Source organism: Molothrus ater, chromosome 2, assembly GCF_012460135.2.
Source record: "Molothrus ater isolate BHLD 08-10-18 breed brown headed cowbird chromosome 2, BPBGC_Mater_1.1, whole genome shotgun sequence".
NCBI classification, from domain to species: domain Eukaryota; kingdom Metazoa; phylum Chordata; class Aves; order Passeriformes; family Icteridae; genus Molothrus; species Molothrus ater.
This window is the reverse complement of record NC_050479.2, coordinates 7,165,987-7,179,260: the sequence shown is the minus strand read 5'-3', so window position 1 is coordinate 7,179,260 and position 13,274 is coordinate 7,165,987. Positions and strand designations below refer to the sequence as shown.

Sequence of the window (13,274 nt, the reverse complement as noted above, 5' to 3'; positions counted from 1 at the left end):
GGTGGCACTTTTGGATTGGTTTAGAGTAGAGACAGACTGTCTAACATAGGTGATAGGTATTGGAAAATTATTATAAATAAAGTACACATAGGTTTTAGTAGAAAAAACTAACACCACCCTGAGGGTGGTCAGTGTGCCATGAACCAACCTGCCAGACAGATCTCAGCAGGTCAGAGAAAGAATGTAAGAGATAAGAGAAAATAAACAACCTTGAGAACCAGAGCCCAGGAATCTCAACTTCTTCTTTGGTTGTGGGGCTGGGAAAAAGAGACTCTTGAGTACCTTGGGAGCCATTTCAACCACAGAAACCTGAGAGGCTGGATGAATGGATCACTTGGATTTGGATGAGGCTTTTTTTCCCCCACAAAGCTGCAGGGATGGTGGCAAGGAGCCTACAGAGCCTGTAGATGTCAGAGTAAATGGAGCTGGTTGGAAATGGATTATTTTGTTGGGGCTGTTCTGCTAAGAAAGGATTAGAAACATTGCTATCAGAAAACTCACTGTGCACACAGCAAAAAGCCAGCCCTGAAAGAAAGCTAATACCTTTTGGTTATAAATTAGAAACAGCATCTCACCTTCTGTCAAAACAGAGGGTGAGACCAGCTTGGACTCAAAACAGCTTGGTTTGCCTCTTTCAGCAGTGCCAGGAGGAATGCAGAACTGGGATGAGCCAGCTTGGCACTGGGTCAGTCCCAGAGGATGAAGCAGTGTGTGTTTCACAGGTATTTTGACATGGACCTGCTGGAGTGGGCCCAGGGGAGGGTCACTGACCTGATGACAGGACTAGGGTACCTCCCCTAGAAGAACTGGCTGAGAGAACTTGGGCTGTTCAGCCTGGGGAAGAGAAGGCTCTGGGGAGACCTCAGAGAACCTTCCAGTACCTAAAAGGGTTGGAAAGGGATTTTTTAGCAGGGCTTGATGTGATAGAACAAAGAGGTTAATACTAAAAGAAGACAGACTTAGATTAGATATAGGGTGAGACAAGGGAACTGGCTGCCCAGAGAAGTTGTAGATGACCCATTCCTGGGAATGTTCAAGGCCAGGCTGGATGGGGCTCTGAGCACCCTGGTCTAAACAAAGATGTCCCTGCCCATGGCAGGAGGTTTGGGCTAGGTGACCTAGAAAGATCCCCTTTCTACATCCCCTCCAACCCAAACTATTCTATGATTATTTTTTAAAATTATTTTTTGAGCTTTTTCTAGCCTAGCTTCAGAATAGCTTATTGCTACTGACTGCACAAATCATGACACACTAAAATCAGCTTACAAAGCCTCTTACTCAGGTGTATTTTTTTGCAGCTTATCTTGGCACTCAGCTGCTAACTGAAGGCTTTTCTAGCAAACTCTGCTAATATTATGACTAGAATATCATGGCTCTGTTTCTAATGACAAGCAAATTCATCTACAGCCTGCCTGGGTAAAGGACAGCTGTGAATTAACACATTATATGTGCAGCTACCTGTTAACATGCACCATGTTAGATTCACAGAGCCCACATCATCCCCAGTGCATTTCTTCAAAGCTAAATGCCCCCAGAACTACCTAATTGCCATCAGCAGCTGGTCGGAGGTAGAATCTGCCCAGTTTGGTACCCAAAAATCATCTGTGCTCCAGGGCAGGGCTGGTTTAGGAGGTTTCTTGTAGGGGGATACAGGATGGGTAAATGAAGATGGTATAGAATGTAATCTTATCCCCTAAAGAGTTGCAGCTGAAACAATTACTAAAGATTGGGAGCAGGCCTGATGTTAACAGGCCACACCTGTAGCCAATCAGAAGAGTGTTATAAAAGAGTGGATTGGTTGGTTGAGGAGCACTCGAGTTAGTTGGCTGCTGTGAGGACAAGGAGGAGTCAGTGCCTAGAGGACCTGCCTACCCGAAACATCAAGGAGGTATGAAACTCTGCCAATATGGAACCCTTGCAATATAATGACAATAGAACCCTTGCAATATGTGACAACAAATGGTGATCCCGATGTGATTTGGAAAAAGGATTTGAATACCAAACTATATGACCCTGTGATTTGGGAAAAAGGACTTGAATACTAAACTATATGACCCCGTGGAATCAGGACTAAACTATATGACCCCGTGATTTTGGGGAGACAGGATTTGACTATATGACCCCGTGGATTTGGGGAAAAGGACTTGAATACTAAAATATTGGTAAAATATATCAATTGTAGCTATTAGTGTTTGTTAAAGAGGAGTATAAAGATTTTGAAGATAAGTACTTTGTAAACTGAGAAAAACTGCAAAACTGAACCAACACTCAGAAATATATATATATATTTGTACTGTATATTTGTAATATGTTGTCAGAACATCTGTATAACTCTTGGTTCTGAATGAGATATATGAATATGTCATAATGTTAATTTATTTGAATATGTACTTCTAGAAATGCTGCAACTCTGTAATTAAAAGAAAAAAGGGAAACTGTAGGGGGATACAGTATGGGTAAATGAAGGTGGTCTAGAATGTAGTCTTATGCCCTAAAGAGTTGCAGCTGAAACAATTACTAAAGATTGGGAGCAGGCCTGATGTTAACAGGCTGCAGCTGTAGCCAATCAGAAGAGTGTTATAAAAGAGTGGATTGGTTGGTTGAGGAGAACTGGAGTCAGTTGGCTACTGTGAGGACAAGGGAGAGTCAGTACCTAGAGGAGCTGCCTACCAGAAGCATCAAGGAGGTGCAAAACTCTGGCAATGTATGACAACAGTTTCTCTTGGGCCTCTGGAAGAGCTGTCTCCTTTGGGGCAGCAGCTGGGGCTGAGCAAAGTGCCCTTGAATGTCTGAGAGGCACAAGACAACTGAGTTTTAGCTCATGAATTGCCCTCTACGTGGGCAAACGTGTGATCTTTGCAGAAAAAGTGAGATGCAAGTAAATTCCATCCAATAACTGAATTTCAAACTCCCATCCATCCCTTCTGCGTGGAACAGAGAGAGGAGGACATGTCTGTAGGAGTCCTACAGTACCTGGATGGGTTCAAACAGCAGATGAGGATGAGGAGCCTCCTTCCACACCCACCCCACAGAGCAGGACCAACCTGAGAAAAAAAAGTCTTTTTTCCAGCAGATACCAAACTGTACTTTGGCTCTACAATCTGAAGCCTATCATTCTTGGATTTTTGGTTTTTTCTAAGGCAATTCCACATGCTCAGGGAGAATTTATCCTGTCTTGAGCCAGAAGGCAAAACTCATCAGTCCCTACATCATTTTGGGATCTGCTCCAGATAAGAAATTGGTAGAATTACACAAGACAAGAAGAAAAAATTGTCAGCTCTTGTAGCACTGGGTTTTGCATGATTTAGCCAAATAACTTGCGCACACATCCCATCCCCTTCTAAACAATGACTGGGATTTCTAATTGGTTTCTTGGGAAATCATATTTGTATCTTTTACAGATGTTAAACAAAATTGATTTCTTCTGTATTAATCTGTTCACATTAATTTTCTGTGCACTGGACTGATGGAAATAATGAAGCACCTCTTGGCTGACACAGTCTCTTTGAAATGCATGCTCAAGTTTTGTGAATAACTAAATTAATAATATTACCATTTCAGGTATGTCCTCTGGGATATGCCTGAACAAAGGGTTAAAAAGGTAGGTCAAATCTGACTCCACTTTCCACCCCTCACCTCTGTGGATCACATATTTAACTGTTTAAGAACTATCATTAAAATCCACATCCATCACACAACCTGCACTCACATCAACAAAACCAATCAAACAAAGGAAGAGCAAAGTTCCCCACACAAAAATCAAAATGACATCATCACAACACAGAACAAAAATTTTCAATTCACACAAAAGCCACCCCTCGTGCCTTCACCACAGTTACAGCAAAATCCACCATGAATGTTCTACTCTCTAACAATGTTTAGTCCATGCTTTGCCCAAACTTTCCCAATTACCATCCTTATCTCAAAGTCTTCATAATCCTGGGTTTCAGCACCAAAAACACTGGGGTGGTTTGATCCTGGTTGGATGCCAGACACCCGCCAAAGCCACTCTGTCACTGCCCTCCTCAGGTGGACAGAAAAGTGAAAATATAACAAATGGTTCATGAGTCAAGATAGGACAGGGAGATCACTCATCAAATTCCATCATGGGCAAAACAGGCTGAGCTTGGGGATAGTAATTGGATTTATTAGCAACAAAATCAGAGCAGGATAATGAGAAGTAAAAGTAAATTACAAAAATAACTTCTTCCCATCCCTCTCTACTTCCCAGCTCTCCCTCCTCTCTCCCCTCAGTGGCACAGGGAGATGGGGATGGGGTTATGGTCAGTTCATCACTCATTGCTCCTGCCACTGCTCAGGGAGAGGAATCCTTCCCCTGCTCCAGAGTGGGATCCCTCCCATGGGAGACAGCTCTCCATGAACTTCTGCAATGTGAGTCCATCCCACAGGAAAGTTCTCCATAAATTGCTTCACTGTGGGTTATTCTTCCATGGGGTCAGTCCTTCAGGCCCAGCCTGCTCCAATGTGGGTCCCCCGCAGGGTCACAAGTCCTGCCAGGAAATCTGCTCCAGGGTGGGCCCCTCTCTTCATGGGCTCACAGCCTCCTCTCAGCATCCCTGTGCCCCATTTTGGGTCTCCTCCCCGGGCTGAGGTGATCTCTGCATCCCTGTGCCCTCCTGGGCTGCAGGGGCACAGCTGCCCCACCAGGGTCTCACCAGGGCTGCAGGGAATCCCAGCTCCAGCCCCTGGAGCAGCTCCTGCCCCTCGCTGTGTCCTGACCTTGGTGTCTGCAGGGCTCTTCTTCTCGCACATCCTCACCCTGCTCTTCTCTGGCTGCAATTACATCTGCACTATAACTTTTTGCTTCTTAAATTTGTTATCCCAGAGGTGTTACCACCTTTTCTAACTGGCCCAGCCCTGGCCAGCAGTAGGTCCATCCTGGAGCTGTGAGGGATTGGCTCTGCTGGACATGGGGGAAGCTTCCAGAAGCTTCTCACAGAAACCACCCCTGTAGCCCCCCTGCTTCCAAACCCAGGTCATGCAAACCCAATACAGCAGCAATGTTTTGGAGGCACAATCACTTGCTGGCTGCTTTGAGGGATGTGAAATGCATTGCTGGTGCTGACATGTGTCTTAGGGGACAGGTGCTTTAGAAAGTGTGCGAAGGATTAGTTGAGGGTGTTTGCTTTCATTGTATTTGTGCTCCTTTATAACTTGTAATGCTGAAAGTTAAGCCTATACAAAGAGCACTGCACACTTCAGATGTTTTTCACATGGATGGTTACACTTTCTCCAGTATTCATGGCCAACAGTTTTGTGCAACACAGGTCCCTTCCCTGGAGCAAATTTGTTCTTCAGTTCCATGATCTCTCTAGCACTGACACTGAGCTAGTGGGTGAAATTGATTTTGGTCACTCTTTTCTTCTCGGGTTTTTATGTTTACATCAGACAGTATTTGGTACAAGGTCTGTTTCTTCTTATGTTCAGTTTGAGCCACCTGCCCTATAATAGGAAAAATTAATTCTTAAGTGTAAGAGAATTATACTATCTATACTTATAGTATAGTATCTATACTACTACCGAATGTGGTTTGATTTTTTTTTTTCAATTGTGTATTTAAGGGGTTGAATGGGGGTTTTTTGCACTGTTTTGAGGGGCTGCTTGGCTGAGTTTGTATTTTTTTTCTTTTATACTGTCCTTTTCTTTACAGAGTTTTCTTTACTAAGAAAAGCTGAAGTTACATGTTTGAAATGCAAAATGCCGTGTCGGTAAGTAATGCCACTACAACCAACTCAAAAGGGGCTTCCACAAAAGAAAAGCCTCAAACAATACATGTGACATGACAATATTTATTGATTCTAATTAAGGTTAAAAAAATTTCACAGCTGTCAGATAAAAATATCTGCAAGAGCCTATTTAAAAGAGAGCTGAAGAAGGAAACCAAGGGAGACAGTCACCACAGAGGCACTTTAGAAAATGCTACAGTTATAAAAGGCACAAATTCATCACACACACACAGCATATATATTCCTGCAAAGTGAAGTCACTCTTTTTAAATTTATTTTCCAAAACACAGAGGCAGGCACCACCAGGAGCACAGCAGACACGCCACAAGCGGCAGTTTAAGACAACGCCTAAAGGAATTCACTGCAGAGACACTTGGAAAGCCAGGCTGCTTTGGCTGTCTCATTTTTACACTCTGTTCTTCAACAGAAGGAAGATCAGGGTGATCATAAGTTGGTGGAGACAGGAGAGGGAATGTTAGTTGGTTTGAACATAGGTCAGGTTTATTTGTGAATGTTTGTCACCTGTGATTTGAGGCGGGTTGCTTCTTGCCTGAGACCAGTGGCAGGTCTGTTATTTAATCTTGGCTCCCTAGTATTTCTGGAGGCCATACAATTCCTTCTTCCTCAAAAATATTACTTTTTCATGTCTCAAAAAAGGGAAAAAATTCTTAAAATTTTGGCAAGTCTGTAAAGCCTATTTCAGTGAAACAACAGTCCCACAGTGGACACAGAAAGATTTCTTTAAAGCCCCATAGTTTTTTTGTCCAGGCCATGTGATTGACAATGCTCAGAGAGAAACTTAATTACATGATTCATGTCTTTCTATTGAGAGCAGCTGTGTTATTTGGAATCAAGAGCTGCACTGGGGAAAAAAATGCACAAATTAAAGGGAAGACAAGGGGGCTGCCCCAGATTGCTCATATCCTTGCGATTGTTGAGTAGGTTGTACAATTAGATTTCAAGTACTTTGGTTAACACAGATTTTTATGCCATGACCCATCATTCCTTGCAATGTACAGTGGCTATCAGAACAGTGTAGAAGAAAGTAATTTTTTTTTTGTAAACTCTTATGAGCATTACAAATACAAAAGATTCATGGTAACCCAGTTCAGTTTGTAAGAGACAAATACAATTATTTTCATGGTTGTTCCTATAGTACATTTTACAAAGTTGGTAAACTCTTGGAACCTTAATGATAGCAGTTGTCTCATCAAATGTGTTAATAAATTAAGAATACAGCACGACTGGTTATCCATTAAAACAGACTTCATTCCTCTCTTCAAAGGGTTGGCATGAATTTTTATCTCAAAAATATGAGCCAGTGCTAACAGTTCCTCCAGCCACAGGAAGCAGCTTGATTCTCTACCTCCATTTGTCAATTCCCTCATCGTGCTGGCATCCATGTACACAAGGTGCCACGTGTTCCTTTTGTGTGGAAATGTTGAGAAAACAGTGGCAAATCCTTTTTTTATCCCATAGTGGTGGGAAAGGTCCACAGCACAATCATAGCAAGACACGGCTGTAAAGACAGAGAGAGCTTTCCAAAAGCTTTGGCAGTCTGCAAGGAAGAAGACAGATTTTAGAGTGTTAATACAGATGTCACAGTTCAGACCTCCTAGTTCCAGCCAGATTTGATTAGAAATCTCAGGGAAACCAAATTTATTTTGAATAAATCCCTGTCTCACCTACTTTAGTTGTGGCAGAATAAGATGAGAAATGCTTTGTGGGATTGCTTTATATTTTTTCCCCCATTTTTCTTTCACTTTGAAACTAAGAAGAAAAAAGGCTTATAAGTATAGAAACTTTTCAATTTTTTTTTAATTGGCCAATCTCATTAAAAGCTTAAGTTATGATTCAGTTCAGTTTTAACAAATTTCTGGTTTTGATTGGAATTTCTCCCCCCGTGTCCCCCAGTCTTGTTAAACTGAAAAAAACTTTTGCCAGGTTCAGGAGCAAAGAAGAGAGAAATACATTTTGGATGTGAATAAAACCAATTTATCCTCATGAATTTGTTCCCCTTTAGAGAATGTGTATTCTAGGGCAGAAGCAGGACCTGAATTCCAAACAGTTTTGGCAGAAAAATCATCTGCAACTGAAGCAGTTCTTTATATTTAATCTATGGATTCACTGTCTAGCACTTACAAATATTTGGGCCAGGATTTCAAAAACGCCTTCCCAAATTTAGGTTCCTGTGTTTATTTCTGGCCTGAGAATTGTGTGAGTTGCCAAAGCTCTGAACTTCCCGTTCAGCTTTCAGTTCCTAATTCATGTAGTAAATAAATCACAGGGAGAGAAAGCCACGTAGAAACTCTGCAGGAGGCAAATGTCCCAGCAAATTAGAGCTCCATGTGATACAACCAGAGAGGCCATATGCACACTGCTGCACTCCTCCTCTGCCTTAAAGATCTTTATGCCTGAAAAGTTCCCCCATGCATTTTAAAAGGCTGTTATGAGCCTATTCATTTGTGGTAAAATCCAAGCTGCTGCTCCGAGATGATGTTTAACCAGCACATCAAGTTAAAAAGAACAAAAGCTAAGGGCCAGAAAGCGAGGTGCTGCTCACAAATATTACAGCTGTCCAAGCAGTTCAGTGCATTTCCAGGGGCCTATTTGGAGAACAAAGTACTGCTCTACACAAGTAAGATCAGATGCTAGCCCAAAAAGTCTGCCTGAGCCTGCTGATACAGCTCCTCACCGTCTGCTCACACCAGTTGCTGAAGTTATTATTATACTTCCCTCCATGGCTCTCTACTGCAATCCAACATTTTTTTACATGTAAATTGCTGCTCCTTGAAGGGAGAAATGCAGTAAACAGGCTCTGAAAAATTCCAGACATCTCCAACTTCATGTGCACCAGATCTTGTTCTCAGCCACACCTGTGTCTCCCTGTTTCATCTTGTGCACAGGTAACGCAGCAGAAATATCTAGAACAAGGTACCAACACACTGACAAGGAGGCACTGAGGTTTTGGTGGGTGGATTTTTATTTTTCTTACTTCTCCCCCTACCTCTGCATACTGCCCTATTTCTATCTTCTCTTTTTCTTTTTTTTTTTCTTTTTTTTAACAGTACCAAGCTGTGGAGAGCAGAAGCACTTGCATGTGATTCTCCAGTCCACAGTTCTCTTTGATCTCACTATGATTTAGATCCCTTATTAGATATCAAAAGTGCATAGTCAGTGCAACACAGCACAGCAGGCAGAAGTGGAACTGCTAATCCCATCAATATGGTTGTTAGGAAAGACCAAGAACTCTAAATCAGCAAAACTGTGCTCAGCATGAAGCAAGAGTTTGGGGGCAAATAAGTTGGGTTGGCTTTTTTGGGTTTTTTTGGGTTTTTTTTTCTGTTTGTTTTGTTTGGGTTTTTTGTTTGTTTTCCCTTTATTTTGTTTGTTTAATGCCAACACTACATTTTCAAGCCCATTGTGCCTTAGCAGACAAGAGACAGGGTCAAGGTGCTCACAGGGACAGACAGACTCCACTGGACAGGAGCTCTGCTGTGCCAGGCAGCTGTGGACACATCTGGGGAGCCTGAAATTCAACCACATTTCCAAACACAGCAGAACTATTGCCCTTTAGCTCACTGTAGGACTGCCACTGGAAATGCCAGAATCCTGTGGCTGCATAGTTCAGATGGATAAATTTAGCCTGGATTGTCCCTTAGGTGCTTCCTGGGTAAGAAATAAAAATACTAATAGTTTCTTACCAGACTTGCATTAACTATCTGATTATTCTGTAAGGTGTGGGTTTCTTTTCTCATTCTACCCCACAGGAAGGTAGAAATCCTTTGCTTACAACTAGAGATGTTGTTCAGTACAGTAAAAATAGGGTCTGGGGAGATTTGGGGTTCAGGGTCTGATTCAACATAAGAGTAAAACCAACCAGAAATCTCTCCAGAATAGGCTTCAGAGAGATATTTTGTCACTTCTGGTCTGAGACTTGCATCAAAGCCTCAAGATGATAACACTTGGTACCCCAGAAATCCAACAACCAAGTTACTGCTAAAAGAAGGGCTGGACCCTATGGGTTCTTTTTCAATATGGATCCCTTTACTATATCCCTTCCCTCTTGCCTATTTTCTCTAATGTTTTCACCTCTTCCTCAGATTTTGGAGACAGAAAAGTACATGACCAAAAAAAAAAAAAAAAAGAGAAAAAAAAGAGAAAATCCCATAATTGTGAGGCATTGAGCTGGCACCTTTTTTCAGTTTCGAACCAGAAGTCCCTTTTTGTAGGCAAATAACCCAGCTGCAGCCACAGAGGTGAAGAAAGTGGAAAATCCAATCAGCTTTAGCAGTCCTGGCACAGATGGCAAGTTCCTCTCCCAGAAGGTTGTAGTGATGGGCAGAGCTGGCACATCCTGTGGGGAGAGCATCCATTATCCACATCTCCACTGTGAGGAGGGATATAAATTAAAGAGATTCTTGCAGGAGGAACAGAAGTGGGTTAAAGCAGTAATATCTTATCAAGAAGCAATATATCCAGATTTTCTGCTCAGTTAAAGGAAGGAACACACACATGGAAGGATTCACAGCCCAGTCAAGAACTGCAGCTCTTTCCAATCCTGCCTTACAGTCTTGTCACATGGGTTTCTATCCTCTTCCTTTTTTGGGGAAGGGAAATTTTGGTGAAAAACGGGAAGTCTATTGCAGCTTTGATTCAGTGAAGTTATATAAAAACAGACCAAAAAAAAAGTATCTCATCAGCAAAACAGCAGAAAAAAACCCCAATCCACTTAATCTGCATAAATACTTACAACTGATTCAGGTTCTGGCTTCCAAATTTCACTGTCTGGGATCTTCCTCATAGCAAACAGTATCTGAAAACAACCAACATTCTCAATAAGTACCACTGATTCTTCAAGACAGAAAAAAAAAAAAACAACCTGGCTTCAATTGTTGTTTAAAAATGGCACGACTGAGCACATAAATCACAGTGTATTCAAATTTTAAAAGAAAACTCAACCTTTTACAACTTATTTCTGTAGAGGGCTGATATTTAATAAGACACTCCTCCTAGTGGAACATAGAAACAGAAAAATCTCTTTATGCTTAGTTAGTCCTTGCAAGATATTGGATTTGGCCAGTCCCAGGGGAACAGGATAATGTGATTATGACTAAGAGTTAAGCAGACCCTCATGGCAAAGTAAGGCATGAAGACACCAGCTACAGGGAACAGCTTGTTTTGCAAATTTTATCCTGATGTAGGAAGAGAAACAGCATCCTGGGAGTGATGACAGACCACTACTTTCAGCCAGAGAAAAGCAAAATTAAAACTAAAACCTTTGCAATGGGAAAGTTCCCATTCAAAGTATCAAAGATAGCAGAGATCAGTAGGATAGCAAAGACTGTTTGAAATTATATTCAGAGAAGATAGCAAGATTAGTTTCTTCTACAATTAAATAAAATGGAGTTGGTGATAATAATGTTTTCTCTATTCCAGGCATTTGTAGATTTAAGATTTAACATATTTTAGAAGGGGCTTTTAGTGTAGACAAGACTCATGGAGAGTGTGAACTCTTCAATGCAGGAGAGTGAGAAGCACTGAATTTTCAACATGTTTTCCTTTCATAAGTAAAATAGGAAAGGAAAACACCAAAATTTTTACCAGTCAAGTGCACCTATCTAGTCCTCTGCTGAGGAAGCTCTGTTGTAATGTCCTTATATCAGAGAGGTCATGAGACCTCTGGACCTTTTCAGGAGCACCTTAGGTATAATTTTCTCAAATGGGATAATTTATGAACAATTGATCTCTGTCTCTTGGGGCAGAGGCATGGGCTAGATGAACTCTCCACATTCCTTCCAGGACAATTTATGTTCTTGATTAGTTTTTAGCCACAAGGTTCCTTCACCTCACAAAACAAAGATGAAATTTCTTTTGCTGCTCCATAAACTCTAATGTTCTGGAAAACACTGAGGAAATCGGCATTTTCTCAGAAGAAAAAAAATATCTAAGTCCTTGTTTAGGGACTCTGTATTAAGGTTGTCTCAGTGGAGCATCACTGTGTTGGAAACACTGAGGAAGGGCCTGGCTTGGTGTGCAGAGCTGCAGGACTGAGCTGTTCCAGGATCTCTCAGTACAATGATAACAGATTTGGGAGAAAAATGACTGGAGGAGAGTTTTGGACTTCTGTAAAAGAAGAAAGAATTTAATCCTAGAAACAAGGGGACAGTTTGACAAAGTAGCCAGAGCCCTTCCTAACATTCCAAATCTAAGTGCAAAACCTTCATCCTTTTTGAAGTCAATCCCCTTTGCAGGGATTCGCATCGAGATTCAGAACACCCGAAGCAGTCAACCCTCAGTTCTCATTTCCCCTCCAACCACAAGATCTTTAATTTTCCACAGGACATTTGGCAGTGTCCCCTGAGCATCTGTACCTCTCTGGCTGCTCTTTCTCCAGCCTGGACAGCCCCCTCCATGTACCCACTCCACTCAGTGGCTGTCTCTGTGCCAGCAAAATAGATCCTGCCAACGGGCTGCCGAATGATCCTGGACGGGCACAAGCAAAAAGTCACATCAGCTGTATCAGGAGAGAACTGAAATAGCTGGGTTAATGCTGGAATAGAAATATTTTAAATGACAGCAAGCACTTGAAGATAATAGCACTGGGTGAGTGGAGCTGGAGGAGAAGTCTGGGTTGCATTTAATTTCTTACAGTGAACACAGCAGTGTTCACATTTTTAAAATGTTTACACTGTTCATAGGTGAAAATGACAGCTACAGGTGAAAAGGACAGCTATTTTGAGATGAGACTTACACTGTCTCACAGTTCCAGCCTGTGCCATAAGTACCAATGCCAGGCCTTACTGGCACAGTGCAGCATTCTGAAATATATCCCTATAATATTTGAAGCAATAAATCAATAAACAAAAAGCATTGTTTTAACTCTATTTTTGCCAGAATCTGCAATAGTTATAATTTTAAATTCCTCAAATACTAAGGCCTCCATAAGCTCTTTGTTATAACTGCTTTATTGCTCTAAGTTACTTTTAAATTATAAGAATTTAAACCTCAAAAGTACAGCTCTTCTACCCCATTAAAACCTGTGTATCTAAATCAAATCACTAGTCTGAAATAAGTCTTTTTCTTCTTGGTAAATCTTATTTTCATGCAAAAACTTAAGTGGGAGAGGACTGTATACAATGGTACACTGATCACTATATTAAGCTTTCACTGCCAAAAATAAAGGAATGGTCCAAAGAAATCACTCATTACCACCAATGTCAGCAAGAGCTAAGTCTCTGTCAGTTTTTTTAATCATCAGCTAAAGGCGTGCTTGAAATGGCTAAACTGATCTCAAAATCCCAAAGCCATTTTTGTAAGCAGACTATGGAAGCTTCCCAACTCCCTTCCCAGAACCTCCTCAGCTGAACTCACCAAACAACAGCAGTGAATAAAAGCCCCTCATGATACTGTACTCATCCATCATAGAGCCCAACAGAGACAAGTGGAAGGTTATCCCATTTCAAACATCCCCCAGTGAGCTTAAAGGTATGAAGTGAACAGTGACAGAGGATTTATGACCCTTTC

At 41.6% G+C, this 13,274-nt stretch overlaps 1 protein-coding gene across 1 annotated transcript in view; it reads right to left on the bottom strand.

The window, feature by feature from the left end:
• Window positions 1-5,794: 5,794 nt before the first annotated feature.
• MAOB (monoamine oxidase B) overlaps window positions 5,795-13,274 on the bottom strand; it is a 53,029-nt gene continuing 45,549 nt past the window's right edge. Inside the window, exons 13-16 of the mRNA XM_036382144.2 lie at window positions 12,122-12,233; window positions 10,501-10,563; window positions 9,943-10,104; window positions 5,795-7,305 (exon numbers count right to left, since the gene is read on the bottom strand). Coding sequence (XP_036238037.1) covers window positions 9,949-10,104; window positions 10,501-10,563; window positions 12,122-12,233 — 331 coding nt within the window. The 3' untranslated portion in view covers window positions 5,795-7,305; window positions 9,943-9,948. The remainder of the gene's footprint in view (window positions 7,306-9,942; window positions 10,105-10,500; window positions 10,564-12,121; window positions 12,234-13,274) is intronic.